The sequence below is a fragment of the Phascolarctos cinereus genome, unplaced genomic scaffold (assembly GCF_003287225.1).
Source record: "Phascolarctos cinereus isolate Bilbo 61053 unplaced genomic scaffold, phaCin_HiC Scaffold_3;HRSCAF=262, whole genome shotgun sequence".
Classification (NCBI taxonomy): Eukaryota; Metazoa; Chordata; class Mammalia; order Diprotodontia; family Phascolarctidae; genus Phascolarctos; species Phascolarctos cinereus.
Genome location: NW_027555736.1, coordinates 144,503,949 through 144,519,753, shown reverse-complemented (window position 1 = coordinate 144,519,753; position 15,805 = coordinate 144,503,949). Strand labels below are relative to the sequence as shown.

At 46.7% G+C, this 15,805-nt stretch overlaps 1 protein-coding gene across 1 annotated transcript; it reads right to left on the bottom strand.

Annotated features, from left to right (window-relative positions):
- Nucleotides 1-3,203: 3,203 nt before the first annotated feature.
- KBTBD13 (kelch repeat and BTB domain containing 13) lies at nt 3,204-7,278 on the bottom strand. The gene has a single exon (XM_020983418.2). It carries the CDS (start codon nt 7,113-7,115, stop codon nt 5,745-5,747), a length of 1,371 nt encoding a protein of 456 aa, XP_020839077.1. The 5' UTR covers nt 7,116-7,278; the 3' UTR covers nt 3,204-5,744.
- Between the last annotated feature and the right edge of the window lie 8,527 nt (nt 7,279-15,805).

The following is a 15,805-nucleotide window of genomic DNA, read 5'->3' as shown; positions in this document are numbered from 1 at the left end:
CCTGCTAGGAGGGTCCTAACCATGTATCTCCAATACTCTTCCTCTTCCCTACCCCCACCCTCCACCTCCAAGGATGACTTTAGTATTTGGGTCTTGGATGTCTCCAATTTGGCCCAATACACTGGAACAGAGTCCTCATAGAGGTAGAAACTGCCCAGAGAATCCAGGTCTAAGTGGAATACCATTGATAGGGTCCCAAGATGGCCAGGGGCTAAGATAGAATGAGGCCACTGGAAGCCTGTGGACATCAGGACAAAATGACTTTCAAACTCTCATCTAGTTACTCTTGATTCATCTTTGGACCTTGTCAGGTAGGTTCAGTTTGTCCTCCTAATTAAGATCTCTGTCTCTGAAGCAGAAAAAAAAAATCAGATTTTTAACAAGGCATTTCTTTCCTTTTCCTCAGTAAAACCAAGCATGAGAAGACTTCTGACACCAAGGTCATCCATGGCATCTCGGGCCATTGCCAGTCATCCTGACTTTTGTCTCGCCACTAGACTTCGAATACTCTGGAAGAGAGAATGGGGCTGACGACTTTGTGCAATCCTGCCTCACTTAAGTCCAACAAGTCAAGATATCACCCATCACATGGAGGTCATTACTCCTCTTCAAAAATGAAGGACAAACGTCAATAACCAAAAGCTTTGTACAGGCACATATTACTACATGTGGCCAGAGCCGTTCCTCTCCTCTGTGCATCTCTCCTGATCTTCCTGGGGAGAAATTAAATGGAATGAGAAGAAGTTGCTACATGTAGGCACAGGCACATCTCTAAGGTGGAAAAAGATATCAGAGATAGATTTCAACCACTTCATAATTTTCCAGAGGGTTGATCCTCAGATGGTATCCAAGATGGATTTATTTTGTACTAAATCCTAGATAGAGACTTTAGATAGAGAATCATCTAATAGCTACGTGCCTGGGTATCCACATTTCAAATTAAAGTGAATTAAAATTAATTTTCTACTGACAATCTTTGGTGAATTCCTCTGGATACTGTGGGGGTCATTGGAGACATCTGGGGTTGTTGTATTGCCTAGGCTGGGAGTCCTAGAAGTGTATAAGAGGTCATATTATTTCCAGTGGTCAATGGTGGTCAATCCTAGACTCCAGTGGTGACTTTGGGTGGGTAATATAAAATGATGAGAGTTCTACTGAAAATTCAAATTGTTAATGAGTTTCATGAGATCTGTCAGTATCCCCTCATTCCTTTTCTCATCACCTACAAGAATAACCCTCATGTTAGAGTATGAGGGAGCCGTGGAATTGATCGCTGACTGAGCCTATATCTTACCACTTGGCAAAAGCCTCCAAATTTCTGGTCAATGTATGTTTTACTTGACTGAAGGCTCCCAGGTTTCAAGGCCTGCTAGAGGCAAAATTAAGATATAGATGCATAGGTTCATAGATTTATGACTAGAACAGACCACAGAGGGCATCTAATTCAACCTCCTCATTTTACAGATGAGGAAACTGAGGCTAAGTGAATTCTCTGAGGTTATATAACTAGTGAGTGGCAAATCCAGGGCTCTAACCCAGATTGTCTGACTCCACATCCAACAACCTTTATAGGGTGTGAGGCAGCTGGTAGTGCCTACTACTCAGCCTGAAGTCAGGAAAACCTGAGTTCAAATCCAATCTCGGATACTTACTAGCTTGTGACCTTGCAGAAATCACATGACATCTGCCTCTATTTCCTCAACTGTTATGAGGATCAGATGAGATAATATTTGTTGGGTTTTTTTTTTAAAGGCGCTTAGCATAGTACCTGGCTCATATTAGTCACCACATAAATGCTTATTCCCTTCTTTTCCTCATTTTGCTTTCTGTCTCCTCCCAGTTGGGACTTGGTCCAGGACTCAAAAAATGTCAGTCAGGACAAGTAAGAGGGAATTAGGATCTCACCAGAGAGAGAATGGATTTGTGCACCTTTGTCACTGGTGAACTAGACCAGCCCTGACATTGTTCTAGGGATGAGAGCCCTGCACACAGACAGAATAAAAGGATACGTATGTGGTATGATTTGATGAGGATCAAAAGAGTCCCCCTTGGTCCCAAACTTTCTCGCACATTTTCTGTAAGACCATAGTCTTCAAGATGTGTGCATTTCAACTGGGTTAGGTCAAGTGAGAGAGGAGAACACATTAGCTAGTTAGCACATTAGCTTGGATTTATTTGCTGAATTATTTTGATCTATTAACACCACACTGCCTTTTGGCAGAGAGGAGGACACTTGAATGTCTGGGACACAGGACAAAAAAGCGTTGCTCTCCAGGAAGGCCCAGACACTGAGCAGTCCCGAGGGACAGTGTGAGGGCACTGGACAGCTGATGCAGGTAGGACCAGGAAAGGGACAATGGAGTGTTGAAGGTGAATCCTGCCCAGGACTCAGTTTTTGCCTGGTTAGGTGGGTCAGTGGATACAGCACTGGGCCTGGAGTCAGGAAGACCTGAGTTCAAATATGGCCTCACACACTAGCTGTGTGACCCTGGGCAAATCATTTAACCTCTGTTTGTCTTAACCCACTTGAGAAGGGAATAGCAAACCACTCCAGTATCTTTGCCAAGAAAACCCCACGGACAGCATGGTCCAAGGGGTCACAAAGAGTCGGACACAACCGAACAACAACAATAACAAGCATGTTTGCCCTGCCCATGAAGAAGAATTCTGGAAACAGCTGATGATCCAGGCACCAATGAGTCTCGAGGACACTGAATACCCTGTCTAAGGAGACCAGTAGGAGCAGGCCAAATCACAATGAAGAAGGGGCTTTTCCCTGACTCATTCAACATTTTTGAAAGCATTAGTCACCCTATACATGGAATTAATCACAAGATAATAACTTGGATTCTTAAACTTTTTTGTATCACAGACCCCTTTGGCAGGCTAGTGAAGTTTGTCGACTCTTCTCCGGACAATGCTTTAAAATATATAAAATAAAACACATGGGATGATAAAGGAAACCATTTTTGTTAAAATATAGTTATTAAAATATTTTTAAGAAACAAGTTCATAGACTCCAGGTTAAGGAATCTCAGGGGTGAAAAGCACTAGCAGGAGTCCAACCTACAAAAATTGGGTGCCAGTCCCTCTTTCACCGCTCATTTGCCCCAAATTCTATCCCTTTTATTGGTCCATTGGGGTTGGGGGAATCCAATAAGATAGTGAAACATGAAAGCATTTTAAAAACCATAAAAAACACACACATATTAAGAGCCTTTTATTTACCAGACCAAGATGCCCTGCATTCTGAAGGCCCCAGGCCATTGCCATTTTTTTTTTCACTAACAGCTTTGGAGAGACTGTTCTGCATTTCATTTTCCTAGTGCCTTCCCCTCAACGTCCCCAGGTTTTACTTGGTCACTGTCCCCTCTCCCTTCCCCCCATCTCCTGACTCCTATCCTGCCTCAATTCTAACCGTGTCCAGCTTGGAAGGGAAGAGATCCACTGTGAGTGGCTCCCCAGCAGATCAGAGGCCAGCAGGGTCACTGGCAGAAAGGGGGTGTAGCTAATCAAAAAAAAAAAAAAAAGAAAATCCTGCAGCCGTCTGCAGATCCCCAAAGGTTTATGCAATCACCAGCAGAGGAAGGGGCCTGGACCTACAGAATTCAGATTCTGGGACTCTTTCTGTCTTTTGTAATTCACAGGACCATAGATAGACCTAGAGCTGGAAGTGGAGACCCCAGAGGTCCTTTAATGTATTCCCCTCATTTCTCACATGAGGAAACTGAGGACTAGAGAGGTTCAGTGACTTGCTCAAAGCCACACAGGAAATAAATATCGAAGGTAAAATTTGAACCCAGGTCCTCTGACTCTAGCGAGTGGTACTTCCACTGGGACATTCATTCACCACTTGCTACCTTTATTGCCTTGGGCAAATAACTTCCCTTCCTCGAGGTTTCATCTGCAGAAGGGGGAAATTGGACGAGATGAAGTCCCTTCTAGCCCTAAAGGTCTATGAAAGAGCGAGAGGAGAGGGAAGGGGTCTCATGGGGGAGAGGGGGGGTTGGCTGGAATGAAGGCGCTGGACAGGAACAAGCCTGGCTGATTCAGGGGATAACCATCGAGAAGACCAGCCTGGTTGGATTGGAGGCTTTATGTTGACAAAGACAGGGAGAACAGAGAGACGGCTGCAAAGGCAGGATGAAAAGGTAAACGCTGTCTTTGACCCCGGACAGCTCGAAAACAAATGGCAAAGCACTGGTTTTGCCCCAGGTGGAATCGAGTACAATAACCAAAGCTGAGCTATGACTAACCACATGAAACTGGGCATGGAGAGAAGGAGAAATAGGAGGTGGTGAATAGCAGAAAAGCTGCTGGTGGTACCGGGGACAGAGATCTAGACTTGGGATCAGGCAGACCTGAGCATGAATCCTGCGTTGCAGTCAAATCTCTTAATCTCTCAACCTTAGCAGCTCCTGGAACATAGTACGCGCTTAATAAACGTTTGCTGACTTGACTTAAATAATAGAACCTACCTTTAGGTTTACAAAGAACTATATAAATGGTAGCTATTATTATTGGGTGATTTTGTAGCTAATGGAGGAAAACATTTTCAAAGACTAAAGATCCCTGGACTCAAGCCTGCTCGATGATGCTGAGCTGTCTTTTTCTTCCTGCCTGGGAGACAGCGCAGTGCGGGGAGTAGGGAGAGACCCTGAAACATCTGGATCACAGGGGAAGAGTGCCTGTTATTATCTAGTTAGTTATTATCTAACAAACTCTCTGGATTATCACTGCAGGCTCATTCCCAGCTCCGCCTTCCTTCAGATTATTTCTCACGCCGCCAACCTGTCTTACTACATTCTATGTCTTACCACACCCAGGAAATCTTCCCAGCCCATAGTGGTCTCCTTTCCCTCTGAGTTCCTGCAGCCGTTATCCACCGTGCACAATTCAGCACTTAATTGGATACTGCCTTGCATTGTTCTCCAGTTTTTTTCATTAATACTAGCTTCTTTTCTTTCCTCTCCTAGATGGTAAGCTCCTGGTGGTTAGGAACTGTCTTCTCCAATATCTGCATCTTCACAGAGCGTCTAATTCAGCACTGTGGTTCCAGCGGGTGCTCGATAAATGACTGATTAGTACCACGCACTACAATGCCAGCATGTCTGAATCCCCGACCCTGTCACACCACACAATGTCCTGCAGTGCCACTCCATGGGTCAAGACTGCTATCCTCATTACTCAGTGATGTTAAGCAGCTTTCCCAGTAGACCAAAGGTAGGGTGGTGATCCTCAAAACTTTCCTAAACTTTGAGCTGAAAGTATCCTTAGAGGTCACCTAATCCAACCTCCTCGTCTTCATACAGGTGGAAATTGATGCACATGGACAATAAGTGACTTGCCCAAGGTCACACAGAGGTGAGATCCAAATTCAGGTCCTCTATCTCCAAAGCCAGTTCTCTTGTCTGACATGCCCCAGGCCTCAGCATCCCAACTTTGTAGGTTAAATGGAGACATGACCCCTGAGGGGGAGAAGAAAAAGGGGATGTCCCAGAAACAGCTACAGCCAGACCCAGGACAGGCAGGAGAGGTTTCAGGGAGGCACATAGGGGTTCTTTGTATCTCTATATAAGGGCCACAATGGAAGTAGGTGAAAACTCCATGTATGGCTGCTTGGACCCCGAGCCAGAGCAGATAAGGACAAGTGACCTTGAGTACCAGCACAGGCGCCTTCTTAAACCCAAGCCTTCTGACTGCTCTGAGTTCAGTCCCGTGGATTTCTCCACAATTCCACCCTGTCATTGCTCTGGGGAGCAGACTGCAGGGGCCAGAACCACATCAGGCAGACGGAGGAGAAAGGTTTGCAGCGAGCCGGGTCTAGGGAAACCTGCCTTCTCTCTCAGAAGCCTCCAGGAGCTGTTGTCAACGCTGTAGAGCAGGGTGGTCATCCGATTGACAGTGTAGATTGTGTCCCCTCTCACCACAGCTGTAAAAAGTGCCCCCTTGCTATTGACAAACTGGCCGGGCAGGGCCGTCCACTGCCCCGTGGTCAGGTTCAGGCAGTCGATGGCACAATGAAGGAAGTCATCAGACGGTCCATTACGGATCACATAGAGGTTGTCTCGATGGGCCACCATGCAGTGTCCGTAGCTCTGGGGTCTCCTCAGGGATGCCACAGGAAGCCAGGCATCAACCTGGGTCTTATACTCATACACTGCTGTGGTGTCTGCAGGCTGCCACAGACAGATGAAGAGGCGGCCTAAGGTTTGGGCATAAGGGACCCCAGTGGCAGGCTGGGGGAGGTCTGCTATGAAGTTCCAGCAGCCAGTGGCAAAGTCATATCGCTCCACTGATCTTAGGGGAACCCTCTGGAATTCTCCCCCAATAGCATAGAGGCTGCCTTCATAGCCAACCAGTGCCACATCATAGCGAGCCTGGTGGGGGCTGGGGAACTCCTGCCAGGTCCCCTGGTCAGCATCGTAGCAGAAAGCAGGCTCCACAACTTCCTTGTTGGCCCCTCGGACCCCACCCACGATATAAAGCTTGTTCTCCAGTGTGGTGACTCCAGCCAGCAAGGTGCTAGCCTCCACTGGCAGGGAGGCCAGAGTCCGCCACACATCCTCCTTCTCATCCAGGTAGCACAGGGTTCGAGTCACATCCTCCAAATACTCAGGAGTGGGTGTGTGGGTACCAACAGCCACAAAGCTGCTGGGTCTCAGGGCCTCCACATAGGCCCGCACTTCTGGGGACAGTTCATTGGCCATCTCTGGGGGACCATCTCGAATAAAAAGTGCCGCTCTGTGAAATACATCCCACAGGCCGAAGACAAATGCGGTCTCACACAATGCCACACAGTTGTCTGAGGTGAGGCTGTGGATAAGGTAGTGGGCCAGTGGGGGGGCCTGCAGGAAGGCAGCACATTCCACAGCTTGAAGCAGCTCCTCCTCACCCCCCAGGGCTGGCCGCTGACCCCCCAACACCTGCAATGTAGTCTGGAAGCCACCAGCACTCAGCACCCCAAGGTGGATCTCACCTTGGGTGGCCTCTTGCATCCCTGACCGGAACAGGCCACGGAAGAAGCCGCTGTTTTCCACCAACAAGGCCTTGTCAGCTGCAAAGAGCCGTCCCCCTACCCAGACTTGGACACTGCCTGGAAGAACTGACTGCATGGTGGGGGCTGCAGACAACAGGGTGGGGTGAAGTCAACCCAGGAATTAGGGCCGAGGATAGCTTTTCCCCCCAATCTGATTTGGTCACTTCTCACCCTTCTCCCAGGGATTTCCAGGCAATGAAGTAACTTCCCTGTGGGAATATAAATAACTTCTTGACTAAAGATAGATCCTGCTCATGTGACCCCACAAACCCGGGAGGCAGAGATTGAGCAGGGAAACCTCTGCAGGCCCCATATTGACTCAAAAAACCCCACATTGTATCTTTATCTTGTTAAATATTTCCCATTTACATTAAATCTGGCACAGCCCACTCAGGAGGGCTTTGGGTGACCTGTCCAATGTTTGACAGCTCTGAACTAAATGACTTTTAGCTCTAAATCTATTGTCCTATAATCTCATGATCCTATGTAATGGAAAGACCTTTGGGCTAAGAATCAAGAGGCTTGGATTCTGTTGGAAAGGTGGCAGGCTGAGGGCAAGGAATGTTACACAGACTGTCAGACTTGGGTCTATGCCTCAGTTGATTTTGCTTACATTTTTTCCCCCTTTTGTTACAAGGAAAGCTGAGGGAAAGACCAGGGAGGAGTATTTTGGAAGCTGAATGTGATGTAAAACAAAAAAGCATCCATAAAACATAAGTTACTATTATTTTTTAATGAAGACAGGTTTGAGTGCTGATTCCGCTACCATTCTTCCGATCTTGGACAAGTCACCACCTCTCTGGACTTTAGGCTGTACATGAAAAAGGACCAAAAAACCAAAGCCAACTCCTGAGACTGTTGTGAGGATTAAATGAGCTGCTAGATGTGAAGAGCTTCAAAAACACGTGATGCCAAAGCGGCAAATCATTACTATCATCACGCACATTAATTCAGCCCTTGCAAAGTGTTTCATGTTCATTGTCTCGTTTGAGCCTCAAAACATCTCTGTTTGGCAGATGCCTTCATTGTGCTCATTGCACAGATGACAAGTCTGAGTCTCTGAGAAATGACCCTGGGCAGGTCACTTCTCCCTGGACCTCAGTTTCCTCATCTGTAAAATGGGGAGGTTGGACCAGATTACCTCTAAGCTCCCTTCCGGCTCTAAATCCGTGATCCTAGAATTCATCCAGGGTCCCACAGCTTCTGAGGCAGAGTTTGAACTCAGGTCTTTCTGACTCCAACTCCAGGGTTAAACCCATGACATCAGTTATCACCAATGCAGGAGGGGCAGGACCCAGCTGCATCCATTGCTTTTCACCATCCGGCCCAGCGACCAAGGCAGATGGGGAGAGTTTCAGAAGAGGAGCAGGCCTGGGAACCCCAAGTCAGCCACATCTCTTTACTGTACTGGCGGCTCCAACGTGGGAATGGGGGCAGTCACTGATTTTTTAGTTTGCCCGCCCCCACTGCAAACATAGCAGCAAGGAAGGGCAGCTGGGGCTGGGGGTGGGGGTGAAGAAGAGGGCATAAGTCAGATGCACGAGCCTGGGAAGACAGATTCCCAGAGGAAGAGAGCCAGGAATAGACAGGATAAAGGAGAGGCCCTAGGGACAGAGAGAGGAGGAGGATCCGAAGAGTGGCTGGAGGCCAGATTTGTCAGCCATTAGCCCTTCCTCCAGCATCCCTATATCTTCATAACTGTTGCACGTTTGGACGCTGCTTCCTTAAGCTGTTTGGGCCCCACTTCAGGGCCAGAGACTGTCTCACACTGGAAGCTCCAACGTATTTTTTCCATTCAGCCTCAAACTCTGAGTCAAGATTCTCAGCCTCTAACCATTATTCTGAGCCCCTAGCTCATAACTCCAGGGAAGAGCATGTCCCTGAGCATTTTTCTGGATTTAAGGCAGGGTTGAATTCTGCTATAGGCACTGGGCACTGAATGTTTTGGGGGGGGGGGACGACACAAAGATCCGGGAGCCATAGGTTGGGGAAGAGCCAAAGTCAGACCCCTCTTCATACCCTCAGTCAATAAGCATTTATTAAGCACCTATTGTATGCCAGGCCCTATGTTAAGCCCTGAGGATACCCCCCCCCCAAAAAGGGCAAAAACCAGTCCCTGCTCTCTAACAGGGGTAAAGAATCTGTGGCTTTGAGGCCACATGTGGCCTCAAGAGCAGCCCTTTGATTGAATCCAAACTTCGCGGAACAAATCCCTTTAATAAAAGGATTTGTTCTGTAAAACTTGGACTCACGCAAAAGGCCACACCTGAGGACCTAGAAGGCCACATATGGCCTGCAGGCCACAGGTTTCCCACCCCTACTAGCAGATCCATCTGACAGGAATATTCTATGCATACAGGCAGATTGCAGTGGATGGAGTTTGGATTCAGGAAGACCTGAGTTCAAATTGTGCCTCATATACTTACTGTGTGACTTTGGGCAAGTCACTTAACCTGTTTGCCTCAGTTTCCTCAATTCTAAAATGAGGATAATAATAGCACCTACCTCCCGGGGTTTTTGAAAAGATCATCTGAAATAGTATTTGTAAAGTGCTTAGTAAAGTGCCTCCTGGCCTGTGCTATTACATAATAGTAAACATTTAATAAATGTATATTTTCTTCCCTCCTGTTTCCCAAGACATTTTCCTCATGAAGAGCGACCCAGTAGCCCTCTGTGCTCCCAGCTGTTCACGATGAATAAAGAGATACACTTGGATGGAACCATCTTATGTCCATAGGAGGAGTAGGTGGCCATCTACATGATGTGAATGATGAGTGTTTAATGCAAAAACCTTATTAAGGTCCATGCTGAAATCCCATTAAGGAAACCTCTTTGTTTCAAGATACATGGATATGAATATGTGCATGCTATATTTATATATATTTATGTGTAAATACTTAAAAACAACAGAGAGCTGTTCGGTTGGATCACATTAACTTAAACATAACCCAGTGGAGAAATGGAGTCTAGAAAAAAAAAAGAGCCCTAGAATCCTACGTTCCCAGCATGACTCAGGAAGGAACTGCTCTGATTTTAATGGGCCACATTGATAGAGGCAGTGAAGTGTAGTCAGAGGTTGAACCTAAAGTCAAAAGAGACAAGAGTTCAAATCCTACTCTCAACATCCCTTAACTGTGTGGCTGTTGGCATAGTCGTTCTACCTCTCTCACTTTCTTACCTGTAAAATGGAGCTAATAATTCCTATAGCATGAGCCTCACAAGGTTGTTGTGAGGCTCAAAGGACATGTATATCATGTAAAGTATGCTATAGAAATGTCAGCAATTATTATTATTATTATCTAGAAATATGCCTAGAGTGGAGAAGGGCAAGTCGTCAGGCTATCACAGCTTAACAAAGATCCTGTCAAAATATCCAGCTCCTTTGACTCTAACTTAATGCTCTGGGGACCACTGACTGGTTCTGGAGTCAGAACACCTGAATTCAAATCTCATCTCTGATGCTCACTAGCTGTATCACCTTAGGCAAGTCACTTAACCTCTACTAGCCTCATGTTCCTGTAGATAAGGGAGTTGGATTGGATGCCCTCCAAAGTCCTTTCCAGCTCTATGCCTGAGAGCCTAAATGTGGTCTCCTGTGCAGACCTCTCCTTTAGGAGGGAGGGAGTAACAATGGCATAGAACCAGGTTCGTTTACCCTATTAAATCCATCTCCATTTAAAAATTATTAAATCGTCATTCTGGTTTATAAATCAGTCCCTGAAGAACATAGGGGGTGTAAATTAAGGCACAATGCCTGAGCACCTCTGGGAGAATTAATAAATGTCTAATTTCCATACTTTCATGAGGGTCAGACCTCCACCTTACGGTGATCCTGTGAAGGCCCCGCCACCCCATGGGGTCCCTAAGCAGCCAACCTCTTTCTTTCTTGTAACTGAAATAAGCAGCTATGTTATAAGGGCCTTTCTGTAGTAGTGGGCCACATATGGATCGTGTTGGGAAACCCCAAGAGCCTGATGTGGGAGCTTGAGTCCAGAATGGGCTTCCTCCCCTTCCCTGCAGCTTATCACCCACCCCTCTTGGGGAACCCCTCCTTCCCTACCACCCTTTGGGAGCCCCTCCTTTCCTCTCACCTGGCATTTTTCCAAAGATTTAAGTGGGGGAGGGAGGAGAGCCTCTGCGGGCCCACAGAGGCCTCAAGCAGCTGGTTTGAATTTTCTCCGTGTTATCGATACCAGGAGTCCCTCGGGGAGTGGCTAACTTTCCAGCCTCTACATCCCCCTTCCCCCTCTCCTTCTCCCTTCCTCAGGCACTGGGGGAGAAAAAAAGAAGAGCTCACAGTCGTCAGCCCCAGGCTGATAAGGGAGACAAGGTCTCTGCTTCCATGTGTCAGATCAACTCCTGGGGTTGCAAGAATAGCATCAAGTTGCAGGACCAGTCCCAGAGCCAGGAGGCAGCTGGTTTTCGCCCAGGCTGGTTCCCACACATTCTTCCCCGGTGTGTGTTTCAGACTGAACGTTCCAATTCCTGCAGTTCGTGTTCCAGATTCAGAGACTCTACCCACGTGTTCTTTTCAGATGACCTTGAGTCCCTGGTGCACTGACCTTTGCTGGTGAGGACACGGGCAATATGTGGAGTAAAGGAGAGCACTGGATTTGTAGTCAGAAGCCTGGATTAGAATTGGGGTACAGCTACTTACTATCTGTGTAATGTTTGATAAGTATCTTCCCTTCTCTGGGCCTCAGTGTTGTCATTTGTAAAATGAGGAGATTTTATCAATCAATCAATCAACCTTTATTAAGCACCTACTATGTGCCAGGCACAGTGCTAAGTTCTAGGGCAGGGGTGGGGAAACCTGCAGCCTTGAGGCCACATGTGGCCCTCTAGGTCCTTGGGTGCAGCCTTTTGACTGAATCCAAGTTTTACAGAACAAATCCTTTTATTAAGGGAATTTGTTCTGTGAAGTTTGGATTCAAAAGGCCACACTTGAGGACCTAGAAGGCCATATGTGGCCTCCAGGCCAAAGGTTCCCCACCCATTCTAGTGGATACAAGAAGAGGCAAGAGACAGTCCTTGTCCTCAAGGAATTTACAATCTAAGGAAGAGACAATAAACAAACAAATAAATACAAGCTACATACAGGATAAGTATGAAATAATCCATTGAGAAAAGCCACTAGAATTAAGAGGAGTTGGGGAAGGCGGGATTTTAGATTAGATTTAAAGGAAGCCAGGGAGGTCAGCAGGCAGAGGTGAGAGAGAGGGCCTTCTAGGCATGGGAGACAGCCAGAGAAAATGCCAGAAGTGGAGAAATGGAGTGTGTGGTTCACGGAACAGCCAGCATCACTGGACCAAAGAGTAAGAATTGAGGGACAAGGTGTGAGAAGACTGGAAAGGTAGGAGGGGGCTAGGTTATGAAGGGCTTTGAATGTCAAACAGAGCATTTTGTCTTTGACCCTGGAGGCAACAGAAAGCCACTGGAGTTTATTGAGAAGGAGGGGAACATGGTCAGACAGGCGCTTTAGGGGAAAAAACCATAGAAGCTGAATGGAGGATGGCTTGGAGTGGGGAGAGACTTGAGACAGGCAGACCCATCAGCAGGCTATTGCAATAATCCACTTAAGGTGATGAAGGCTTGTACCAGGCTGGTGGCAGTGCCAAGGAAGAGGAGGGGATGTATTGGAGAGATATTGCAAAGGCAAAACCAACAGGGATCAGCAACAGATTGAATACTGGGGGTGAGAAATAGTGAGGAATCCAGGATGGCGCCTAGGTCATAAGCCTGGGGGACTGGGAGGATGGTGTTGCTCTCTATAGTAACAGGGAAGGTCAGAGGGGGAATGATTTAGGGGGAAAGATAATGAGCTCTGTTTTGGACACGTTGCATTTAAGATATCTACTGGACATCCATTTCAAGATGTCTGAAAGTTGGTTGGAGATGCAAGACTGGAGGTCAGCAGAGAGGTTGGGGAAGGACAGGTAGATCTGAGAATCATCAGCATAGAGATGGTAATTAAATCCATGTCAGCTGAAGAGGGCCCAGGACAGAACCCTGAGGAACACCTATGGTTACACGGCGTGATCTGGCCAGGAAAGGAGAAGGAGGAGTTGTGGATGATTTCTAAGGTCCCTTCATAACTCTATGATATCGTATAACCCCAATAGCAGCTGACACTTCCTCTCTTCTTTCCTCAACCCCAGTTCCCTCGCCAAACCCCACAAGCCACATCTATCTATCCCCTGCCCCACCAGCTGCCTCACTTTCAGTATTCTAGTTTTTATTATTCTTACTTGTGTTTATACTTTTTCATCCTTACTACTACTATTTAATATTTGTATAGCACTTTTAACATTTACAAAACACTTTGCTGTATATTATCTCATTTTATCCTCACAACACTGGGCTGTCCCAGGTTAAAGGCCTCACCTAAGATCACAAAGCTATCACACTAAGTTTGTGGCAGCGACTTTGGCTTATTTATCTGGCTATCTCCCCCCTACTAGGTCAAATGAGGCATTAATAATGAATCTTTTCCCTCTAGAGGCAGGGTAGTACTGGGGAGGGGTGTGGTTTGAGGTGAGGAAGGGAGCTGTGTGGGCAGGTAAATGTGGTGGAAAGGAAGATGAGGAAGGGTCCAGCTAATTGTAACTGGGTCCCCCAGTCTCTTTGAGCATCATCTGACAGTAGCCTCCTCCTGCTCCTCTTTCTCCTGCTCCTCTTCCTCTTCCCCTTCTTCATCCTCCTCCTCTTCCTTTTTTCATCTTCTTCCTCCTCCTCTTCTTCCTCCTCTTCTTCTTCCTCTTTTTCTTCCTCTTCCTTTTTTTCTCCTCCTCCTCTTCCTTTTTTTCTCCTCTTCTTCCTCTTCCTTTTTTTCCTCCTTTTCTTCCTTCTTCTGTTGCTCTTCCTTCTCTTCCTTTTTTTTCCTTCTCTTCTTCTTCCTCCTTTGATCTTATGTCTTCCTAAGAAAATCTCTTCTTCCTCTTCTTTAACAAAAATTGGGTAGGGGCAAGGAAGCCCAGTGTGGTTTGCCCCAGACTCTCCACTCCCCAGACTATGGGCCTTGGGCAAAGAATCAGGTGTGTTTGGTGGCTAGCCCATACTCCCTGTTTTTGAATCGGAGGGTTTTGATTGGGAGATACAAGTTTAGCAGCTATTCTCAATGACTCAGAGAACTCCATGGATAAAATCACTGGCAGCTTTAGCTTCCTGGTTCTAGTTCTCAGCATTCAAATCTCTCTCTCTCTCTCTCTCTCTCTCTCTCTCTCTCTCTCTCTCTCTCTCTCTCTCTCTCTCTCTCTCTCTCTCTCTCTCTCTCTTTCACATACACACACACACACACACACACACACACACACACACACACACACACACACACACACACACACCCCCTTCGTGGCCCAGGGTTATTTTCCCAACTTGCAATAGCCAGGACAGCTTCCTTCACATGCAGCTAGCTTTTAGAACTGGAATGAACTTTTAGAGGTCTCCTAGTCCAACTCTCAGCAACTGACACAAAGAATACCCAGGTAATAAAGATAGCTGTCGTTTATAGACCCTTTAAGTACTTTACATATGTCATCTTATTTGAGGCTCCCAACAATCCTGGGAGGTACGCACTATTATTAGCTTCATTTTACAAACGAAGAAACAGACTGAGAGTTTAAATACTTGCCCAGGGTCACTCAGCTAATAAGTGTATGAAGCAGGATTTAATCTGAAGTCTTCCTGAGGTAAGGTCCAGCATGCTATCCACTAGTCCATCTACCTGCTTAATATAAGTAATTGAACCAGGCAGGTAGTGAATAACAGAAGCAGAACTCAAGGCCAGATGGCCAGTATTCCAAATCACTGCACCACATTACCTCTAGACTGGCATTCTCTCTGTGAGGCCTTCTCCATTGGCAGGGCCTTCTAAGTCTGTAAGATCCAGGCCTGAGACCATCTATCTGCTCAGGAGGCAAATGAAAGGCCAAATGGGAGCTGGTTTTCACTTCCCCTCCTCCTTCAACTCAAAGAGAAAATCCCTGGCTATTAGCTTTTTAAGCAAACCCCGCCAGACTATGAAATATAAACACATTCCTCCCAACACCTTAAAGTCTTAATAACAGGGATAGTTTGTAATGATCTCCCAGAGACATGGTTAGATTCTATAAATATTCATGTAGCTCTGTCCAGGAAAATGGTTTTCTCTTTTGGATGAAGAAGAGTTCTTTATAGGAAAGTCATTCACAGGTCCCACCCCCCCCTACCCCCTCGGGTTTCTTTGCCTGTGTTCACAAGATTGGTTTCCTCACAAGTAAGATTGGAGACTTAGACCCGGACGATTCTCTAAGATCTCTTCCAACTCTGACATGAGAAGCATCCATTAGTTATTTGAGTTTCCATTTGAAGTGAAGAGGTGTCTGCAAGATGGAGCCCTGATTTTTATCTTCTTCTCTACTCTCCCTCTCACACCTTCCTACTCCTACCCCACCTCTCACTCCAACCACTCCAACTTGGAGTAACAGCTATCAGGCTAGTGTGATGGAATGAACCCTGGGTGGGGAGTCAGGAGAAATTCTAATCCTGGTGACTTTGAACAAGTCATGTCCGTCTCTGGGACTCAAGTTTCCTCACCTGTAAAATGGGAACAATAATTCTCTTTAAGGTTTACCAAGCCAGGGCAACCCATCGTGACCTCTTCTCACCCCAACACACCCATAGCTTTCTCCGGGAGATGCGCCCCCTCGGTGGGGGGAGTCTGTAGTCCTTACAAGGAGTTTGGCCACAGCTCAGAGGATGGCTCCGCCTGCCGGGTCCTCCTCCTCT